We start from the raw sequence: 23,546 nt of genomic DNA on the forward strand, positions 1-23,546 counted from the left end.
ACAATGAGCCGCAAAATTATAGAATAATCTTATACAAGGTGTGTCAGTACTCACGCCCCAGAAAAAAAATCAAGTACGATAAGATACCAGGAGCATGGAACAAATATTTAAGAAATTCTATCTGCCAAAACAATTTGACATTTATTTTTTGACATTTGACATTTTTTTATGTATATTTAATGATACTGATGATCTTGTATATGTTTTTTTTATAATAATTTTAAAGCCACAAATAACATTAAACAGAGTTACAATTTAGAATACAGCTTCCTTGTTTCCTCTTCTAATAGCCTGTAACAAAAAAACTTGAAAAATTATTTTTCCAACAGAAATAAATAGAGTCAAAGTGCAAAATTTAAACTCTCATGACTTCGAAATTTTTATAGATATAATTTTTTTAACATTTTTTCCAGTTCCTGATATCTTACTTTACGTGGCATTTTTCTCCGAGGCGCACTCTGTATATTCTCAACTTGATTTAAAATTGTATGTTTGTTTTTTGTTGATATTATTTCACTTTTTGAATATATTTTTTTAGAAAACTTTATGTAATATTTAATACTTTGGTGTTGTCATTTCGACAATTAAAAGATCTATTGAATTGGCTAATTAGATGTTTCCATTAAAAAAAAATGTCGATGACGTCATTACTCAAAAACTAAAATGTGTAAAATTTTAAATTAAGTTGAAAATGGTGTATTTTTTAAAAAGAAAATTGACCTGTCGAGTATTTTTGTCAAAACAAAAATAAAATTTCAGTTTTATTTAATAAGATTATTCCATAATTTTGCTGCTCACTGTATACTCGTAGTCACTGTAATTTTAGCTGATAGCAGTGAGATAATATATATCACTATTCAATTCCAAATATATGATAACATATATCAAACAAACAGAAAATTTTAAAATAACAATTGTGACATACACAACAATTTAGGTACTTCTTCTAAAGTATTATAAAATTATTGCATACACCGATGAGTGTATACTGTATGGCTATTGTTTATTTGATATGAAAACCATCCCACTACACAATATGTATACGTAGGTATAAGTTAAATTTCCTAACAATAAAACATTTACCTCTACATTATGCAAAGCCAAAGGTTAGTTCCAGTTCCGGGAGTTTCTGAGACTCCATTGCGAAGGCAAACACCGAAATAGCTCTTTCAGCACCTTTGACGCCTCTTCTGGTTGCAGAAGTTGCAAGCCAAATTGCTTTTAGACTGAAGACTACTTACTAGCTTTCCTGAATAAATGGAAATCTGCTTATCCTATAGATAAGAAACTTTCTGAAATTAATCCCTTTCTTGATGTAACTAAAATCTGTTTTCTCAATTTCATTTTCGTTTAGTTTAGAGGCAAAATTGTAATATGCAGAAACAAATCCTTCAACACAGTTTTAGTTTGCCCGTTTCAATTTATCATAAATGTTTAATTACGTAAAAAATCACATAAAAATTATAAACGAAACACATCGTTAAAGCTGTTAAGACAACAAAAGTTTTATAGACAGTTTAAAAATCGAGGTCAAAGTTTAAATTTGAGCAACTGTTAGGGAGCGAGAATTTAATAGACCGAGATTTTTAATATAAAACTTTTTTGAATAGTGAATGAGAAATTTCACTAAATTCAGAAATTATTTTAAAGAAGTATGTCAAAATAATGTCAAACTTGACAAAAAATATGCATCAGCGTATTTTATAGACTGATAAGATATTGACGACGTTCTTTATAGAAAAGCATATATTAACGCCAACATAAGAGGTAAGCTTAAACCTTAAATGCACTATAGACACAGTATAAAACGTTAGTGTTGAAAAAAAAAAATTTGTTCGAATAGGTTAGAATTTTAACTTTTCATATATCAACACCGTTGTCATAATGGGAAATCCATATGTCATTATCCTGAAGGCTTATATTACATGACCAAGAGGTTAGATGGCACTAAAGGTGTAGTTGTACTAGTGTAGGTTACGTAGTACTATTACAAAATGAAAGTTAAAAGGAGGCTGCAATATACAAGCTGTCCGGAAAGTTGCGCACCACCGTGACACTGTACTATTCGGCGATGCCCTAGACAACAAGAAAAATGTTAAAACAAATCTATCTATAAAAATTTCGAAGTTACTTTGACTCTATTTATTTCTGTTGGAAAACTAATTTTTCAAGTTTTTTTGCTACAGGCTATTAGAATAAGCTGTTTAATGTTATATGTGGCTTTTATTGGCAAAATTTTTGTACATTTACTAAATAATTATAAAAAAAACATATAGAAGATCATTAGTATCATTAATTAGACATAAAAAAATGTCAAATATCAAAAAATAAATGTCAAAATTTTTTGACAGAGAATTTTTTAAGCATTTTTTTAGTACTCTGGAGGACTACGCAATAATTATTCCATTTCATGAAGGTGCGCGGTTTTCCGGACATCCTGTATTATAAAAGGTTACTTAAATTTGGGTTTAATGACGTTATATTTTAATTAAGATGACTAATTATACAGTTATAAAACTACAAACAATGTAAGTATTTACAATAAACAGTTTTTATAAATACCAATACAACCGTAAATAATTCTGTAATATTATTGAATTTTTACAATCTTGTTTGAAACAAAGTTAAATCTACTTGTAATGTCCTAAAACTTAAATTTTATTCAATTGAAATGGTGGTGATTTCATAAATAAAAATTATCCAAAATTCTAATATGGTGCTAGTAGGTACTACTGTGACACTAGATTTAATCAATGCGACACAATACATTTTTAATTATATTTTATAAAACATCCATTTTAATTAATTGAACTTGTAAACAAAGCATTTAAAATCCACTACAAAAAAGTTCTTCATATGGTGATTATTTGATAATTTTTATTTATTGCAACATATTCCATAATTAACTTTATTTTTTAATGCAAAGCAATAATAGCTATACAGGGTGATTCCGTAGTGTAAATAGAGGGATTCTGAAACCGCCCCCCACTACTGATTTATAAATGTCTTAATACGCATGCGTGATCATTTTGATCGATAAGATAAACAACTAAGTTAAAAAAAAGTTAAAGTTAAATAGGTAACAAAAATGTTTGTGAAAAATATAATTTTAATAAATGGCAACTCAAAGAAACAGCGTTAAGGTTGAACTATGCTGAATAAAAAAATAAATCGTTATTTCAAAATTCTGCAAAAATTGTCATAACTTTTTGATGGTCTTAGCAGCAGTACAGGGTGTTTCACATAATTTTACGAGGCCTGCGCCTGTAAGATGCAATCAATAATACATATTCCGATACGACCTCGATTACAAATTTTGAAAAATTGAATTATCTTATCCAGTTTGTTTACGTGTATTTTTTGTATCTAGTGTTTTGTGACTTTTGTATATTTGGGTGCGTATCTTAGGCGTAAGCCTCGTAAAGTTATGTGAAACACCCTGTATATTTAATTTGAAATTTTTTGTCCGTGCCGTTTAAAAGTAAATTTAAAAAAAAAACATCTATTTTTGGTGATTTTATTTCTTTATAACAAAACTGTTCGGAATAATTTTTTGATTTATTTTTGGTTTATTGTAGATTACCTACTTATGTTATTATATTTTTATCATGCAATTTAAATAATGCGTTTTTTCATAAAAAAATAAAAACTATTGAATTTTGCAATCCGTAACAAATACTCAAAGTGAGATAAAAACGCTGTTACTGTGTGTGTAAGCTACTTTTTTAATTCAGGAACAACATCCATTTGTAAAAAAAAACAATTTGTTTACTGTATTTCTTAAAAATCTAATTTTTTAAATGTATGCACGCTTGCGCCTAATGTACGCACCCATACGAGTATATACAAAATTCACAAAACACTGGATACAAATAATACACATTTAATTATTTAATTTTTGGAAACCCATGACAGTATTTGTCAAACTAATCACTGTTTGATTAATAGTCATAAACAGCAATTTTTCAGAAACAATTATCATTTGTTCTATAAAGAAAGGGTGAACAAACTAGAGAAGATTATTCAATTTTTCAAAATTTGTAATCGAGTTCGTATCGGAATATGTATTATTGATTGCATCTTACAGGCGTAGGCCTCGTAAAATTATGTGAAACAACCTGTATTTTTTGTTTGTTCTGATTCATTTTATTATAATTATCATTGTAGCGTCACCATCTATTTAGCTGTGTGTTTTTAGTCATCGAAATTAAAAGAAACAAAGCAAAATTAATTATTTGAAAATTGACAAAAATGCTAATACCAAGAATTAGTTCTTTTCAATTTAGTTTCGCACCTTCGATATGCTATTGTGAAATTAAATTTCTAATATTAGTGAAATGTATACGGCAAATCGGTTTTACAATTGCATAAGATAAGATGCATAATATCAATATTTTGAATCGGGAAAAAAGCAATTTTATTAAAAATTCAAATATAATTTTATAAATTCGTAACTAGATTACTTTGTTTTGTCAGAGAACAAAATGCAAAAATCATACTCAGATTACTCGTACAAATATTAAGATTTTCGAATTCCAGCTACCTGTTTTTGTGCTGGTGCAGATACAATGATGAAGATTCAATAATGTTAAATTCATTCATTCATTCACAAAAACGGATGTCTGTTGTCTGTGGAACATTAAAAAAAAATGACAGGTCGAATGGCATGGTCAAAAAGATGATGATTTTAATAATAAAATTTCTGATTTATCTTCAAACAATCCTGTTATTATACGTCGGCAACTAATTCCAGCCGATTTTACCGTTTTTCTTTTCAGCTTGGCATTTTTTGGCGTTTCACGTGTAATTGTTAGTTCGAAAACAGACGTACGTTTTCGGATCGCAATAAAGGAATAAATATCCAGTCATTTCCTTAGAAATTTTAAAACCTAAATTCGTTACACAAATGCACAAATGATTATTTCTTGATTGATAGACTTAGAATAATTAGAATAAGTAAAATGTTATTTTTTGAAAAGTTGCTAATTTTGGTTGTGATTGTTTGATCTCTCTAAAATAAAAACGGGCAGGACCGGATTGCGGCAATATTCAAATTAGATCACAAGGGTCTCAAAAAAGGTGACGACCGCGTTACGGCGGTAAAAGGCAGGTAGCAGGATTTTCATTACTAAAATTTTTTGCAAAAACGTTTTAGAAGTTGAGTTAAAATTTAATATAAAACCCATCAAATGGCATGAAATGGCTCATCAAAACTAGAGGTCAAAAAATTATAAAAAAGAATTGCGCATTTTGCACAATGCTATACAGAACAGTTGATTATCTTGGCTAAGGATTGAACAAGTTTGTTAAAAATTAAAATAAATCTTGTCTTAGGGACTTTTATCTTTTTTCTAAGAAAGCATTATTAAAATTTTGTACAGACATTTTTTTATTTTCTTTTTTTATATACATATCTATTTGTCAAGATAATATCAGTTTTTTCGTCGTTTGAGTACATTTTAAATTCAAGGAAAGAAAACTAGAGTTGATGACACTGTCTAATTTAATTAATGACATATCAACAATTACTTTGATTTTAATTTAATAAACTAAATTTTTCAAACAGAAAGCAAAGTGGACTGTGAGAATGCATTTTGGGTGTTGTGTTTAAAAATCGGTCAGGGTCTTTATTATAAATGACAGCCTGTATATTTCGAACTCAAAAGAAAAAAGTTTTAATATACAATAATAATATTATAAGAAACCCTAACAACTATAAAAATTGAGAGAGGTAACACCATTTTAAATACAAAATGATGTAATCGAAAATTGAGTACGAAAATGTAAATCGACAAACAAGCAAAACAGATGTTAATTCAATTTAGGTAAATGTACACAATATTGTATTGGAATATTATAACTGTGTTTGATATAGACCAACTACGTAAATATACCTATTAATAGTTTAGTCTCTTCCTTTAATAACGCTTTCAACTTCGCCTTTGTGTACCCCACTGCTCAATTTCTCAGCAAATTAGCTTGCACAACACGATTTCAGTCACAATTTTAACAGAAATTTTATTTATTTATTTAATTATGTAAATAGGTCGCATTTCCCATAGAAAAAAACTTCGTTGTTGGTAAACATAATGATATATCGGGTGAAATAGAAATAAGTGCACAAAAAAGTAGTAACTTTGCTGATTAAGGTTAGTGTGTTAGCGTTAGTGTCCGTACTTGGTACTCGTGCTTTGTGTAGTAAAAATGGCGTTGTTATCGTAAAATTTACCCCGTCGTGTAACTTATTTTGCTAGTTTCTTAAATTAAAATTGCGTGTTGTTCACTGACGTAGCAAGATTTAGTCGTGATGGCGTCCAGAACAAAAGATCCCCATGCTACCCGGGATACTCATTTTCAGTACGTAACAATTTCCTCTTATTCTACGAGTCAACACCTTTTGTAATACGAGTATAAAGAAGTAAGGAGTTACTCTAAAATAATCTCAACTTCGTTTTTGTTTTTTGTGGGTACTGATAACTTTTTATAAGTGCGTTGATATATTCATACGTGCGTTAGGATGTTTAAAGACTTACAGTCCACTTAAAAGTGATTAATAAGGACACACACGATGTCACTGTGCTTATACCAGGTTATTCATAAATATGAAGCAATATTTGAACCTCAAAAATGACCTATAAAATGATGTTAATTTAAATAATAACTCGTGTCCTATCTCTACTGATAAGAATTTTACAGCCCTCAGAATGTGGGTATGGAAATTTGATTTTTTTGTAATAACTTTGGAACTATTTGACCAAATATTATAAAATTTTGAACATTTCCTTGTGACAACATACCCTTTGAACCGGTATTCACGAAAACCGGATACATCCACTCAATTTCCGGTTCCAGCAGTTGCAGGTCACATTTTCTGTGTGGGCTGTGAAATTCTTATCAGTAGAGATAGGACACGAGTTATTATTTAAATTAACATCATTTTATAGGTCATTTTTGAGGTTCAAATATTGCTTCATATTTATGAATAACCCTGTATTTAAATATGTGCAGTTTCATCTTAGGTATATCTACAGGGTGCCCCAAAACTAGCGCCCCAGATAAAATGCCATATAAGATAAGATACCAGGAACATGAAAAAAATGGTAAAAAAAATTATCTATAAAAATTTCAAAGTTAAGAGAGTTTAAAATTTGCACTTTGACTCCATTTATTTCTGTTGAAAAAATTATAAATAAGTTTTTTTGCCATAGACAGTATAAACTATTAGAAGAGGAAACAAAGCAGCTGTATTCTAAATTGTAACTCTGTTTAATGTTATTTTGGCTTTTATTGGCAAAATTTTTGTACCTTTACTAACTAATTATAAAAAACATATGCAAGATCATCAGTATCATTAAATGGATATAAAAAAAATTAAAATGTCAAAAAATAAATGTCAAAATTTTTGGACAGATAGAATTTTTTAAACATTTTTTCATGTTCCTGGTATCTGATCTTACTTGAAATTTTTCTTGTGTAACAAATACAGACTAACATTATACCTTCAATTTAATACCAAAATGGAACATAATTACTTAATTTTGAATTCAGCATAATAACATGTGTAACATATCGCATATCTGCTCTATGACTCATTTGATAATTTCAAACACTCTCATTTGCATAAAAGACGTGGGGTAATGTAAAACCAAGAAAGCACCCTGACTGCTGTCGTATAATAACAGATTATAATATATTTAACACAATCGAGATCCAATGTCTAGGTTTCTAATTTATTTGCTGAGCAAAGACAATCATCAATTCCGGTTAAAACTGATTCGGACAAGACCCTTTACTTTACTGTGGATGGAAGTTCGAGGTTATGTTTATCGACCACGACAAATGTTGTACAGATAGAGATTAGATTAAATGAATTGGCCTACACCAGTTAACATTGTAATTGGGAAAATACCCATTTTACATTAAAGAATTTGCTCATTCATATAAGGTAAGCTGAAATCATATGAAAGCTTAAGCTTCCAATGTGATAATTACCTATGTTATGTTTGTCTTGAATTTACAAGATTTTCTGTGGAAACTATAATGGTCCGAAATGTCCCTTATTAATGTTCGTGACAATACGAGTACTGTAAACCATTTTATACGTAGAGATCTAAGCTCAGCCTAACCTTTGTACACCATTACATTTTTAATGATGGAAATGTTTCATGAGAAAATGTTCATCCTAGACATATTAAGATTTTCTTCTTGGACAAACCGTCGACTATAAACACTCGTTTTTTGTTCAGGGAAAATAATAACTGCAAGTAAAGACAATGAACGTCCAATAAAACTAATTTCCACACAGTAAAATAACAAACTCATTAACAAAATAACAACAGGGCGTTAATAATATACGTAAATGCACAATGGAAAAAAATATGTTTCACAGAAAAATACACACCAGGTGAATAAAAAAATGTGGAAGCAAATGTTTTTTGCTTAACACGTTCGCTACCACCATAAGAGAAAATAACCTTCAGGATAAACCATTCAGTAAAAATAGTTACGAAGCCTTGTTTTTGTTGAAGATATACTATACCATTTCTATACAGTATGTCCCCGGATGTTGTTAACAAGAGAAAAAAAAATACCTTTGATTTTACGACAAAACTGCAAACGAAAAACATTTTTTGCTTCACCTAAAACGAGCAAATCTGTACTTAATAGTAGATTATGTTATTAGGAGTAAAAGTGATTCAGCTGAGCCACATAAACTCACTTTTACTCCAAATAACATATACTATTTTATCTGCAAACGATTTAGATGGAACGAAAAGAGCAACACACCAATAATCAAGTAAATCACCTCAATAATCAGGACGCTTTGCAATAAAATCATAACAAACGTCACGCGTCAGTTTCGGAATTTGTGTTGAGATTTCGAAAGTGTTGATTGATTTAACTGGTGAATAACTGGTATAGTTTATAGTGCAATATGTCGAATGCTGATAATCTACCTTGTACCTCTCCAGAAAATGCTGAAAAAGCGAAAGAAACAAGAAAGAGACAACAGTGATAAATGTCAAAGTAAGCGTCAAGTAAAAGTAAAAACGCCTAGGCGTAAAAACAGTGTTTTTACTCCATGTCTGAAAAGTAAAACTTTTACCTGTGTCATTTAGTCATAAAAGTGGTCACTTTTGTGACGTTTGCAGATAAAACTTTATTATTCTGATTCAGTGAAAAGAAAAGTTATTTTTTCTCTTGATTTTCGACTAATAATTTTTCTCCTATCACATTGGTGGTTTTATTTATTTGACAACTATACAGAGCTTTCATTTCAAAAGAAGCCAGTCTCAATAACCTTTGACATTGAGTAAACACATATTTTCAAGCAAAAACAGGTCGATTAGGATCGCGAGGGGGAAGTTCAAAACCAACATTAGTTCTTCTTCTTCTTGGATCTTCTTGGTATGGAAACGATGAACAAAAACACGATTAGCCCGTCACACCAAACTTTTATTTTAATAGCACAACGCGTTTCAACCACAAAGTGGTCATCCTCAGGTGAGAATAAAACTAACTAATTTAACAATGGTAATGCGTAACGCGTTGTGCTATTAAAATAAAAGTTTGGTGTGACGGGCTAATCGTGTTTTTGTTCAACATTAGTTACATTTTAAGTTTCATCCCCTAGTCGCTAGCCACGCCTACTTTAAAATTTTAAAGGCACCCCCTACTTTTTAAAACATTTTCGAAAAGGGAAAAAATAAACATATTTAACTGTCAAAGAAAAATTTTTTTTGTCGATTCGTTTTCAGTTAAGGGGGGTTTAATTTAAAAAAAAATTAATCCTAGTAGCCTTTGATTTAACTCAATTTAATTGAAATAAAAATCATGTCAATTTGGGTTGCGAAGGGAGAGTTTAAAACCAACATTAAATACGTTTTAGGTTTCATCCTCTAGTCACTAACCAACCTTATTTGTGTCGGAGGGGGATTCCCAGAAATGGCGCATGCGCAGATGAAGCCTACTTTTTAAACTGGTAATCAAGAAAACCAAATACACACTCAATTGTTGGTTGCTGCAGTTGCAGGTTATATTTTCTGTGTTTTTCTGTATTTTTTCTCTCTTCACACTAATTTTTTATTGCTCAAATCGATAGAGTAATCAATTTTGAATAAAAAATCTATAGATCTATAGAAATCTACAGATTTTTTTCGTGATTACCAGTTTAAAAGGTATGTTCTCGCAATAACTGTTTTATAATAGTGAATACCGCATACGTCAAGTGTCAAACATTTTGACTGTCAAATATAATAATTAATTCAATTTAAAAAGCACTCAATAGAAAAAATAGCATAAAAAACGCGTGCTACAACCTCTCATTGTGATACTCGTGCATTTGTTTTTTAATATACTATTCTACATTCGTTCCAAAAGATCTCACTCGCACGGTATTATTTAACTTACAATAAATTACTCTTTTGTGATTTTGACAATTGGCAATAATAACACAACGCTAATTTCAAAGTTTTAGTAACTGCAGTATTGAGATTTGGCTAGGTTTGCAGAATGGATTGGTGTCTCTGCTTGAAACCAGGTGTGTCATTCTCCCCGTTATGCTAATCGCTTTTGAACGTGAAGTTGTTCATTCCGGCTATGATTTCACTTTAGCAATTTGTGGGGTTAATTAAACGATCCCCCGTGCAGCTACCGACATAAAAGACAAGAACGCTAGGGTTTCAATTTCTCGACAATTACATCGGCTGCATTGAGAATCAAAAAAATATGGAATAACGGATTGCGAGAGCGTAGTTAGTTATAGCAACAAATTAAAAGCTAAGTTATTAAACTAAATACTAAATACATTTACTAAGTAAAAATATTTATAATATGAAAATACTAAACGCTGAGTAATAGTATATTACATAACGAGTACGGAAAGTGATAAATAACGCACAAGCAGGAAAGTTGCGCACGAGGCGTTAGCCGAGTGCAGGCAATACCGCGAGTGCATTTTCTTACGAACATATTTTTTTTTTCATAACGATTTATTTTTTATAATAGATACAAAAATACGTTGAATAACGATATATTTTTTATAATGGATACAAAAAAAATACGTTAAATGAAAAAATACAAAACACTCGAGTGTGAATTGTGCGTTAGATTTCTAACACACAGTGCGAAAACAAATCGCACAGGTTTTCCACCTCGTACGATATTGCCAATTTTCGTTAACACAAACCGAAGGGACTAAAATACATCCAATTCGATTTGTATATTTAAAACAACCTAAAACTTGGGTTTGCTTCCCCCTAGAAAGGCCGGCTTGTGACCTTACTCGTACAATCAAAAATTTCACAATAAAGAATTATGCTAATCCTCCAACATACCAACACCAAAACACGTATCACAAACTCCTATCATTGAAGCACAAAACTAAATTTGTGATTGTTAACCATTAGGCCTTAACAAACCTTTGAAATTTACCAAAAGGTAAAAAGTGATCAGTGTATTTGTCAAGGTTACTTCGTTGTGTATAAAAGTTGCGTAAATTGTGACCTTGAGAATTCTACTATCCCCTGGAATATACAGGGTGATTATTAAATAGACCGACAAAATTTTATTTTTGGTAGTATCAAATGAGTACATGCTGGAAAAAATATTACAAAAATTCTTTGTTTATCCGTCCTCCAAATAAGATTTATTAAAGTTATTTGCGAGATAAAGCGTACGTCACTGATGTGTTTGTAAGTAGTATTAGCACAGGTAGTGGAAACCATGGTATTAATTTGATGAAAATGTACCCGATCGTTGCAACAATTCATAAACGCCGTAAGTGGCACGGATTAAAGGGGTTTTGCACTCAAAAAAATATAAACGTAAAAAGGGTACAGTTTGTCTCCATTTATCCTTGAGAAGCAGTGATAATTTTTTTTTCGGTCTATTTAAGAATCACTCTGTAGTATACAATATTTTTATTCATTATCATTACGCTTGCGAACACCATGCGTTCATAAAGCGATGACCATTCATAAAAATATTCGACAATTTTTGAATACTTGTATTAAAACTGACTGTTATTTCATAATATTGCACAACTATACGTATAAAAATCACCCTGAATTAAATATAAATTTTGGTGAAAAAGTTTTAAACAGTGTCACACTTCTCCCAAAGATATCAAGGTTTACTGCCACTTCATTGAATGGATTTATCTACAATCCTAGGCAAACGAGAGCCCTTGCCAAAATTGTTTAAATAAAATAACAGCATTTAAAATTTTTGTAAACATCTGCCAATTTTTTTGAGTTTTAAGTTAGTGAGTTAGTATATTAAACTACAAATGTTACAAACTCTCATTGTCCTACGAGTAGTTTAATGGACGAATATCAAAATGGGAGGTTGTAACACCTGTTTTTTATACTATTTTTTCTATTGAGCGGTTTTTAAATTGAATTTATTAGTATACAGTGATTTTTAAATAGACCGACAAAATTTTATCACAGCTTCCTAAGGATAAATGAAGACAAACTGTACCCTTTTTACGTTTATATTTTTTTGGGGGCAAAACCCCCTTGATCCGTGCCACTTACGGTGTTTATGAATTGTTGCAATGATCAACTAACTACATTTTCATCACATTAATATCATGGTTTCCACTACCTGTGCTAACACATCAGTGGCGTACGCTTTACTTCGAAAATAACTTTAATAATCGATCAAAGTCATTAGATCAGGTGAACGTTTTTCTCAATGTGTCATTCGAGAAATAGAGCCGTTTGGTGGCGGCTCCATTATGGTATGGGGAGGTATAATTCTTGAAGACCGCACAAATCTGATCATCGTCGACAGAAGGTCAATGACTGCTTTAAGATATAGAGATAAGGTTATAATCCCCATTGTGGAACCATATGCTGCTCTACATGGTGCAGAATTTATTTTAATGCATGACAACGCCCGACCACACATTGCAAATATTGTAAGACAAGAGCTTACCGCAGCAGGTATGAATGTTTTAGAGTGGCCACCTAGAAGTCCGGATCTCAATCCAATTGAACATGTTTGGGACAAGCTAGGAAGAAAAATGAATTTCCTCCTAGGACATTACAACAAGTCTCTTTAATATTGCAAGAAATTTGGGCCATAATACAACAAGAGGAAATTGCTACTCTAATTCAAAGCATGCCACAAAGAATTAGAGCTTGTATAAGAGCAAGAGGCGCGGTCATACACGTTATTGGTATTTTTTTTTTAGTAAAATGTAAGGTTTTCTGTTTTATGAACATTTGCTTAAAAATAAATTAAGTATAAGTAAATGAATTCGTAAAAAAACATTTTTTGATGATATCAGACAATGTAGTGCCACATTCAAACGTACTTTTTTCAAAATACTAAATTTAGTTTATATCCCTTAATTTTGGGGCGAAGTAGGTACATACTTTATAGAACACATTTTAAGTAAGCTATTTTTCTTGGTAGTATGGTAATTTATTATTGTTATTATTAACTGATACCAGATTTAGGAGTATAAATTTAAAACATCATTGTTCATTCATTATTCATTGCTTGTTTGGTATAATTGTGTATTAAATACAAAACTATTGTTGATTCCCCACTTGTTTTTAGAAGCAAACAGCAAATTCGCAATTCTTTAATTCTAAAAACAGCTAAGCTCCAAATTATATCCAACCTATTTCTTTACAAAATAAAAATACAATTTTACAAAACTACAGGATTAACACGATAATTTTAAACAGTTACAAACTAATTAACGCTGCCGGTTTGTAAACGTGTCTACAGGAGTTTACTTTTACGATGAACTAAAGAAAACAGCCAACCCTTTTAATTAATTTATTATGACACCACCTGTCAGTAATAATAAAGTGTGTTTTGTTAATTGCTTTATATTATGATTTATACAGGCTGGATTGTAAAAACGCTTCAACCCATAATTTCATTACTTCTAAGACGTTACAATACTTTTTTAATCAAAGTTCAACAATTTTTTGTTATCGGTCATTCGCTTGTCTTAAATAAAATGAATAAAAATGTTCTATTCTTTCCACAACCTTCTTTATTTAATATAATTTTTAAATTGCCTAAAAGCAAAACTCAAATAAATACTAGTTAGTGAGCTTGTTGAACGACAATTTAACGAGGATCCAAAAATAATAAAATATACAAAGTGTTCCATTTAAAGAACTAAAATTGATGTCATTTCCGGTAAAACAGGAAACAACATTGATTAAGCAGTTATCCCAAACAACAGATGACGATAAACTGTGCAAGTTTGTTCTAAGAAGTATTGCCATATTTTTAAAAATAATGGAGTTATGGCTTAAGGCGTTTTTCATAATCTAGTCGTATACAGGCTGTCTTCAAAGAAAACCGCCACACGTCAACCACTGATATAAAATGTCATTCTGAGAAAGAAAGTTATTTTTTTTTCTATCTTAGCAAAGAGTAAACAGTAACAATAAATTTTCTACAAATGACATCACATAAAGCACTTGCTTAGCTTCAAGTTTCATTTAATTGAAGCAATGAAAGGCATTTTAAGCATTTTTGACAATGATAAATTTTGACATTGAGTTGCTAGAGCCACTAGATGATTTAATTTTTTCAATTTTTCAGTTCTACAAAGAATTCGACTAAGAATTTTGGTAAGTTTCTACCCTTTTATACGTTAAACCCTTTTATACGTTTTTGAAATTTCTTTTTTCTACATTTATAGATCAGGCACTGATGAAGAGACGGTGTTTTCGAAAGCGCTTTGTCACCTCCATGTAAATTCAACTTTGAGATTGACACAATCTTATTTACCTTTCGTTATTAAAAAAACCCACTTTGGGAATAAGGATCTTTCCACTAAATGTAATTTTTGTAGTAATTATGTCTTTATTAATTTTTTATTTTTTTCAGTTATAGTATATTATGTTATTGAGTATTATGTGACGAAGCTGAACGTTTATTTTGCCGAACGGAGTGAGCAAATGATTCAGCTGAGCCAAATAAGCTGACTTTTACTCCAAATAACATATACTATTTCATCCACAAACGTATTCAGATCGAGAGTAAAAAGAACACAATAATTATGAAGTAAATGAACAAAATAATCAGGTTGCTTTGCAATGAAAACATAACAAACGTCACGCGTCAGTATCGGAATTTGTGTTGACATTTTCGAAAGAGTTTATTGATTTTAGTGAATGACTAGTAGTGTTGGCAGTGCACAATGCCGAATGCTGATAATCTACAATGTATGTACCTCTCCAGAAAATGCTGAAGCAGCCATGGAAACAAGAAAGAGACACCAGTGGTAAATGTCCTAGTAAATGTCAAGAAAAAGTGAAAAACAGTGAAAACACAGTGTCTGAAAGGTAAAACTTTTACTTGTGTCATTTAGTGAGTTTTCTGACGTTTACGGATAATTTTTTTTTCCACGGCCGTATACGAAAGTAATTGTTTCCATACAGCGAATTATCTACGAAAGTTGACGATAACGACGAATCCATTATTCTCTTAACCACACGTGTGCAAATATCAAAATAACGTAAGAGGTTGTGCGATTGGCGGAGAGCCCGCGTCTGTTACCTTAATTAAGTAAATACTTAGTACTAATACACACCTAATTTATTACTGCCGTTGTTAGAACTTTTACAGAAAAATTAAATCGTTTCTTTGAAAATAGTGGTGTTTTTTCGTGGTATTGCGGGGGTCGTGGGAAAAATTGTGTATATAACTCACTGTATTAATTTATCACAACCAAGTTGTACAAAATTCATTGTTACTTTTTGCTAAACTCTAACTCTTTAATAATAATTTATTATGATTGAAGATAGAGAAAAAAATGTTTTTCTCAGAATGGCATTTTCCATCACAGCTTGACGTATAGCGGTTTACTTTCGGGACATTCTGTATAATATTATGAAATAAAATACATCTAGCAAAAAAATTAGCTATTTAAGTAAACATTTTTTCCTACGATTATGTACGAAACTAGATCATAACGCACAATTACATATGCGCGAAAATTGGCAATATCGTACGAGGTCAGAAACCTGTGCGATTTGTTTTCGCGCTGTGTGTTAGGAATCTAACGCACAATTCACACTCAAATGTTTTGTATTTTTTTCATTTAACGTATTTTTTTTTGTATCCATTATAAAAATTAATCGTTATTCAACGTATTTTTGTATCCATTATAAAAAATAGATCGTTATGAAAAAAAATATGTTAGTAAGAAAAAAAATATTTATGGTCGTAGGAAAAATAGTGTACAAAACATGCAGGAAAGTGTCTAACGCACTCGCGGTATTGCCTGCACTCGGCTGACGCCTCGTGCGCAACTTTCCCGCTTGTGCGTTATTTATCACTTTCCGTGCTCGTTATGTAATATACTATTAATAAAAACATGTAGCACCTAGATATAAGATTAAAACAAATCAATCTTGCATCAAACAAATTAACATTAACGATGAAATATCATATAGGTAACAAGTAACACGAGAAAAACATTTAATTTTAAAACAGTCTTGAAAATAATATTTGGCTTCAATAAACTTCATGTCAAAAAGGCGTTTTGTCGCTCAAGGAAATCGAATTTTCACACGCAAATCTAAAAATATTGCGGTGTCATAATAAAAAAAAAACTGTAATTTTTGTATCTTTTGGTTTCGTAGACAAAACTATCTCAACGGATTACGTAATCTCCCAGCGCCTCCGCCGTTAACGCACACTTTCTCCTATAAGCATCGGAACATTCCAGAGGTCACCAGTAGCTCAACCGATCGTAAATAAGCATTAAGCAGTATAACATGTAGCCCTTCGGCATCAGATCAAGGTTGCTACTAAATCACTCACCAAACTCCTGAGTCCTGGCAGAAATCCGCTATGTCCTCTCGCCCACAACACTGGAATGCCGGCGTGTTTAGCCGTCAGCGAAACGGTGAAGGCCGCAGGGGAATCACCGAGAATCAGTACAGCAACGACGTGTTTCCCTTCGAATTGGTTGCACAAATTCCGGAGAAGAGCTGCACTGAAACTTCCGTTTTCCGGAAGTTCGATAACGAGCGTCTCCAGTGTAAAATTGAAGGTGTCTTTGTGCACTTTTGTGGTCAAATAAGACTGAGTGATGTTCAGGAGAGTCTTGTTAAATGCCCTGCTGTACGTCTGGCCGCTGGGAGAAGCAGCGATGGCGAAGTACAGCCGCCCCGGCCGAAAATTGGCGAAGTCGTTAACCATCTTATTGTCATCCTCATAACCGCTGACGTGAACCAAGAGCAGAGCGAACTGGAAGAGGATAACCTTGTAGAAAGAGTCGTCGAAGCGTAGATTCAAGACCATCTTTCTAGGTTTAGGGGTGAGGAGTTGAAAGGGGGGCGGTTTACACGGTCATGCTTTCGGTGAAGTCGACTGGGAGATATTGCAATTTTTTACGATATTACGACCCATTATCGTGTCCAAATCGATGATCAGAATCAATTTTTTCGACATGATTAGAATAACTTTCTAATTTTGACCTGGTTTGTATTGCTTTGGTTACTTGGGTAAGGCTGAATTTTTCTTCTGTGTTTGATATTTGACTGGTTTTACTTGAATTTCACTTTATTGAATTTAGGTTTGCTCCATTTGAATGGAATCATGTTTTCAAGCGGTGTCTCCTTTGCTTCAGCCCCATCGTCTGAAATCGAAACCAAAATATTATGAACAACACACCTACAAAGGAAATGCATTTGATCGAACATTTATTCGGTTCAGTAAATCTGAAAACACATCTCAAGCTTTCCCGATTTTGTTCTTATATTACTTAATAATACTTAATACTTAATACAAGTACTCAATCAATAGTATTAAAAATAATTTCAAACAACGTTCAATAAAATTGGAGATCAAAAAAAACAAAAATACTTATCACATCAAAAGCTGTATTTTATAGGGACATCAAAGGTAAATGTGTATAACACGTGGGAACATAAAATAATAGTATATTATTTAACAAGCACATAATGAAGGTTATAATTTAAGAGGATGAAGTTTATACACGAGCCAACGATATGGGCCCAACAGTACTTTGCCGATGCAACTTGGACATTTTAATAAAACTCCGCACACAAGGCAAAAATGACCCAAAACTGGAGCAAGGCCCATTTTCTTGACCACATCTGCGAAATGGTCGCTTTGTTCGTCCGATCTTACTTCGATGGACTACAGCGTGTGGTCAATTTTGGAGGTCAGAGTCTGCGCCAAACGTCACAAAAGTCATCGCCATCGGCCCAACGTTTAAAATTTCAATAAATGTTTGGAGCTCTGCATTGCCGYAAAGGGAAGCGGAAACTGTGATGGAAATAAAACTTCATTTAACAATTGATAAAAAATATCAGGTTTAGGTTGATTTATCTTATCATATGAAATTTAAAATGAGAGTTTAGGTTGGAAAATAGCCACTTTCTAACCCAAAAACTGACAAAGAAATGGCCACTTCGCATTATGAATTCTCATATGTCATGTTTTTCAATTTTGGATAAATTCTTTATTTGTTTTCTGTTCTTTATAAGGAGGATGATTGTGAATAAAATAGTATACAAACCTTGGTGGTCGTTGCTTCATTGTTCTCGGCTTATTGCTAGCCGGTGCGCTTTGCGCCTTGTCTATCAAGTTTTGCCTTGGTAATGAAGTATCTCCCACTTCGGTATGTAATCTACTATTATTTATTTATTACCTATTGGAAAAATAGCTATTGTGCTAAGTGTAATACTCTTATTTACTTTGTCGAAGTTTGTTGTTTGAGAATTAATTACCTACCACTACATTATTATTCTACATATTAAGTTTACATATTAAAAGACACATTTTCGCCCTTTTCACCCGTCAAAATTTTCTGACTACAACAATCACCAACGTTTTGGTTACGTAATTGAGAGGAACAAATTGTGAGATCACCACGTAAAAATCTATCTATATTTTTTTTTTACAGAAATAGGTTTTAAATAAATTTAAACCGGCCCCGCTTTTGTAGGCACAAGGTTTATAAAAAACTGTAACCAGTTTTGGCAATTTTTCGCCAAGACGATAACATATTGTTTATCAAATCTATTGGCGAACCCTAATTTGATCCTTTATCTCAAGAACGCACCTGATAGTTTTTCCAAAAACTATCCTAAATTGGTACACTACGAAATCCTTACATCAACACGAGCTCAAACTGGCCCATCTTAAAACTATTTCTTGCAGAAGGAGTTTCCATATTTTTGCCGCCACCATACATATGTTTTCTTTTTGTTCATGGGATTAAGTATCAGCAATCAGGAAATTGATAAAACGCAATGGGAAGATACAGTGCTATCTCCCTGTACAATAATATTTCCAAGAAATCTCATTTTAGATAGGTCGTTAATGGCTCTGACAATTTCCTAATGTTCACACAAGCTAACAATCTGAGAAAAAACGGGATCAGTATCGGAAAACTTTCCCCCCGATAAAAATAAATTCTCTCCTCTTTAACGTTCTAACAAGTATTCCTCGTTCCATATTTGTTATTTCTACACCCTCTCAGAAAACTTGGCGGCCATACCTGAAAATTGGCAGGAAGACTTATAAAATAATCATGTTGACAAAAGGGTTGTAGAACTTTATACCCTTTGTTAAGTTCTTCTCGAAAATTAGCAACAAAAGTAAGTCCGGAAGGACCATTCTATCGGCTGTCATAAAACTTATTTATTTAATTAACTGTTTATATGCCACCACTCTCTTTTAAAGCAGTTGGCCTGAATCTGTAGTTTCAAAATTGAGAAGCGATAAGGAATCTGAAATGTGCGATTTTTTATGATGGCACAAATAAAGTCGGCTCGATGAAATTTTAATTCTTTTATCTACTCGGTTTTAGAGGGAATTTATAAAAAGCAAACTGAGGGAAGTCCTTCGTCTGCAAATATTTGAGAATCCGTCATCTAATAAGGCGGGTGCATTCGTAAGCCAAAAATCTCATCACAAATTCGTTTCTTCCATCCACAGTCGTTTCTTGCATTATCGATTTAGTGGAGCTGCCGGAGGAGAAAGAATTTACGTTAGTTTTTTTAAGTGACACATTTTAACATGTAATAAACATTTTCCGTAAAAATTAAATTCATGCAATTTTTAAACAAAATTATGGTATACCTACTATAGTTGTCAAAATATAACTTGATCAATGCCCCGCCCTTACGTGATTCCAATGAAAAGCTGTAATCAAAGGGAGCGTAACTTACACTGTTACATTTTTGAAATGTCATATTGAAATTTTGTGTTTTCTACACACTGAACACAATTTATAAAAGCCCAATTTGTAACATAAAACAACGGAAAAAATTGTTCAGCGCATTTTTTTCTCCCATAAGATTGATTGCTAACAATTAACAAATGGGCGAAACATTCATCTTCTTACATTTTATGGACTATAGTATCTCCTTGAAACTAGTAATAGAAGTGAGCAAATTTTATAGACGCTCGTTTCTTATTGGTGCATCAGAGCTTGAGAGATCGACTGCTAGAATCGCTGAAGTGATCTATGTAACTGTTTGTGCAATTTCTTTAAGTAATTGTATTTTAATGACTTAAGTCTTAAAGTGTTTGTTTTTGATCTGGCATTTGTCCAAACACGGGAAAAATACTTTTTATTTTCTTCATTATAATGATTGAGTTGTAGCGATGTAAACTGAAAGTTAGGAAGAAAAATATTACAATAATACAGGGACATTTGTTTAATTATAGCCTTCTTTTCAGTTTAAAAAAACACAGAACAAAACATTGCTACCATTATTGAATGGCAGCATTGCAATGATCTATCATTGGATAGTCTCAGTAGCGTGTCTATAGTTTAAGAGCAACGAAATAGAAAATTGTTTTATTTAAATGAAGATGACAACCTAAACAGAAAATTTACAGACAGATAGAACTTTAAATGCTTTACAGTAGGAAATGAAGATATAGCAAAAATTTTGCTAAAAACCGTAGTTTAAAATAATAAACAGAACAGAAATTTTTGCTTTCTCCTCATGTTTTTAACCCTTTTTGCATATACGATTAAAAATAGAAAAAAAGTGTAAAGGACAGGGTTGTAGAGAACTAAATTTGCTTTAAAAAGTCCGCGACACCCTATCTCTATAAATTTAATGGTTTAGATTTAAATAGTTTTCTAGACATGCACCACCGGTACAAGGGAAATGTTTCGTCACTAGAGTATTTTTGACCGTTGTAGGGCTGAAATAGTGAAAAATAGAGGCATGGTGTCGCGAAATTTTTTTAAAGGAAATTTAATTCTCTACAACTTTGTCCTTTTCTGTCTTTAATCATAAGCGCAGTGTTTTCAAAGAAAATTAAAATATGAGGCAGAGCAAAAATTTCTGTTTTGTTCATTATTTAAAATTATGGTTTTCAGCAAACTTTTTGGTATATTTTCATTACTTACGGCGAAGTATTTAATATTCTATCTACCTGTAACTTTTTGTTAATTAAAGCATTTTTTTATTTCGTTTCTCTTAAATTGCAGACCATTGATTGATCTGTGTTTTTTAAACTGAACATAGGGCTATATCCAGAGTTAAAAAAATGTCTCTGTACAAAATAGAAAGATTTTTCTTTGTTGTCGACACAATTATCTATTCCTGAAATTTATATTTAACAAGACAAATATTTTATATCGAGCGATCAAGATAATTTGTAATCGCGTCACCGTTGCATCCGAGAACGTATGTCTAACTGCACGTGAAACGTCAAATAAAATGACAAGCCAAATGGTAAAACGGCAAAATGGGCTGGAATTAGTCGCCGACGTATAATAATACGAGTAGGGCCGCTCTTTTTTGAAGGTAAATTATAAATTTAGTTATTATAATCATCAACTTTTTGATCATGCCATTTTATTTTTCGACTTGTCATTTTACTTGACATTTTACAGACATACGTTTTCGAATACAAGGTTGACTCGATTACAAATTATCTTGATCGCTCGATATATTTAATGCATAAAATAAATTTAGCATGAGCTTTCAAATTAATAAAAAAATCCAATAAATGAACGGTATCTTTCTTTTAAAATATTTATAATGTTTTCAATAACTGCATTACTTTCACTGACAATTTTTCTAAGATAATTCTTATAAATCAAATTATAAGCAAGGTTATATACCTACTAGGTGAATAAAAAGTATGGAACCAATCGTTTCTTGCTTAAACTATTTATTTTTTGAAAAAACTAATTGATGAGTGATAAAGTAGGTACTATAAAAATGTGATGATTTAACAAGAATAAAATTTTTCGAAATTTTCTTTTGTTTTTGAGTTCTACAAAAAAAAATATTTTTTTTAAATGGCAACCCACTATAAAATCATTTTTCTCATAAAAACTATACTCTAAGGATTACAACTATTTGCTTTATATTTAATTAAAAAAAAATTTTTTTCCACATAAATTGCAATTTTGACAAAAAAAATCGCGTAACTCATAAACATAACAAAATTTCGTTCTGAAAATACGATCACATATTTTATATTACTCTAATTTATATTAATTATTATTTTCTGGAGGCAAATGATCAAAAATAAAACCGCTTGGTTCCATACTTTATATTCACTCTGTATGTGATTTAATACAAAAAGTTTCTTACACTAATTGCTCTTGTCATTTTAACAGTTACCTACGAATTTCAGTCCTTTAAAAAGCGATATGTACCTACTAATTATAAATGTCGGTGTGTATTCAAATAAATTATAACACTAACTCCTGAGGCTTTCATATAGTCTGCAATATCGATTAGCAAATGGTGGATTTTCGGGGCAATCATAGGGCTTTTTCAAAAAGGGCGGGTCGAAATTTTCATATAATAACTGCAAAGATAAATAAAACGAATTGTTTTGTAAGAATTTCTTTAAAAACTACAATTTTATCACGTTAGTTGGTTTTCTCATGTTTTTAATTTTGTTTCTTTTACGTTGCAAAATGTTAGTTTTTTAAATATTTCATATCTTTTCGAAGCCAGGGAAACTTTGTTGTTGTATGTCAATTTAATTAAAGCTCGGCAATTGTTTCATGCGTACCACACCCACAAAACTTCCGATAATGCCCCAGTGTGAATTTCACGCAAATTTTATGAACTTCCCCTCTTACCTTAAAAACCTCCGGAAATCGCCACTTCATATCCTGTTCCGCATCTCGGTAATCCCGGTCCTCACAAGCGCAACATCCGCAAGACGTCGAAAGCCTTCAGGAAAAATCGCCCGGAAAAAACTCGTCCCGTTTTCAGCGATTTGTTCGATTTTGCGGCACGTTTACTACGGTCCGTCACGGCCGACTTCGATGATCGGGTTGCAGAATTCGGGCCACGGCACACTTGATTCTCGCGGCACGGAATAAGCAACGGGCCCCTGTCGGATGACGGCGGTGCGCATGCTCTTCGGCCGAATCGATGGGACCCATCCCTTAACACGAGACGTGATTTTTCTTTTGTTTTTGCGTTTTGCATCATCACGACCATGACTCCGCCACTGTTGGGGCACAAATGTGATATTGAGGCCGAAGACGCGATGGGGCCTTCGAGAGACGACGCCCTTCGGGGCGCTGGCGC

The 23,546-nt window shown here is 31.9% G+C and overlaps 1 protein-coding gene across 4 annotated transcripts in view; it reads right to left on the bottom strand.

Moving 5' to 3' along the window:
- Positions 1–23,300, bottom strand: part of LOC123014091 — an 84,114-nt gene extending 60,814 nt beyond the window's left edge. For all 4 annotated transcript variants that reach the window (XM_044412994.1, XM_044413002.1, XM_044412978.1 and 1 more), the window contains exons 1-2: positions 23,090–23,300; positions 16,810–17,629 (exon numbers count right to left, since the gene is read on the bottom strand). In XM_044412994.1, the coding sequence (XP_044268929.1) occupies positions 16,810–17,292 (483 nt within the window). In that variant the 5' untranslated portion in view covers positions 17,293–17,629; positions 23,090–23,300. The remainder of the gene's footprint in view (positions 1–16,809; positions 17,630–23,089) is intronic.
- Between the last annotated feature and the right edge of the window lie 246 nt (positions 23,301–23,546).

Source organism: Tribolium madens, unplaced genomic scaffold (genome assembly GCF_015345945.1).
Source record: "Tribolium madens isolate multiple individuals breed KSU strain unplaced genomic scaffold, Tmad_KSU_1.1 Scaffold_19;HRSCAF=116;Tcas5.2_LG9, whole genome shotgun sequence".
Classification (NCBI taxonomy): domain Eukaryota; kingdom Metazoa; phylum Arthropoda; class Insecta; order Coleoptera; family Tenebrionidae; genus Tribolium; species Tribolium madens.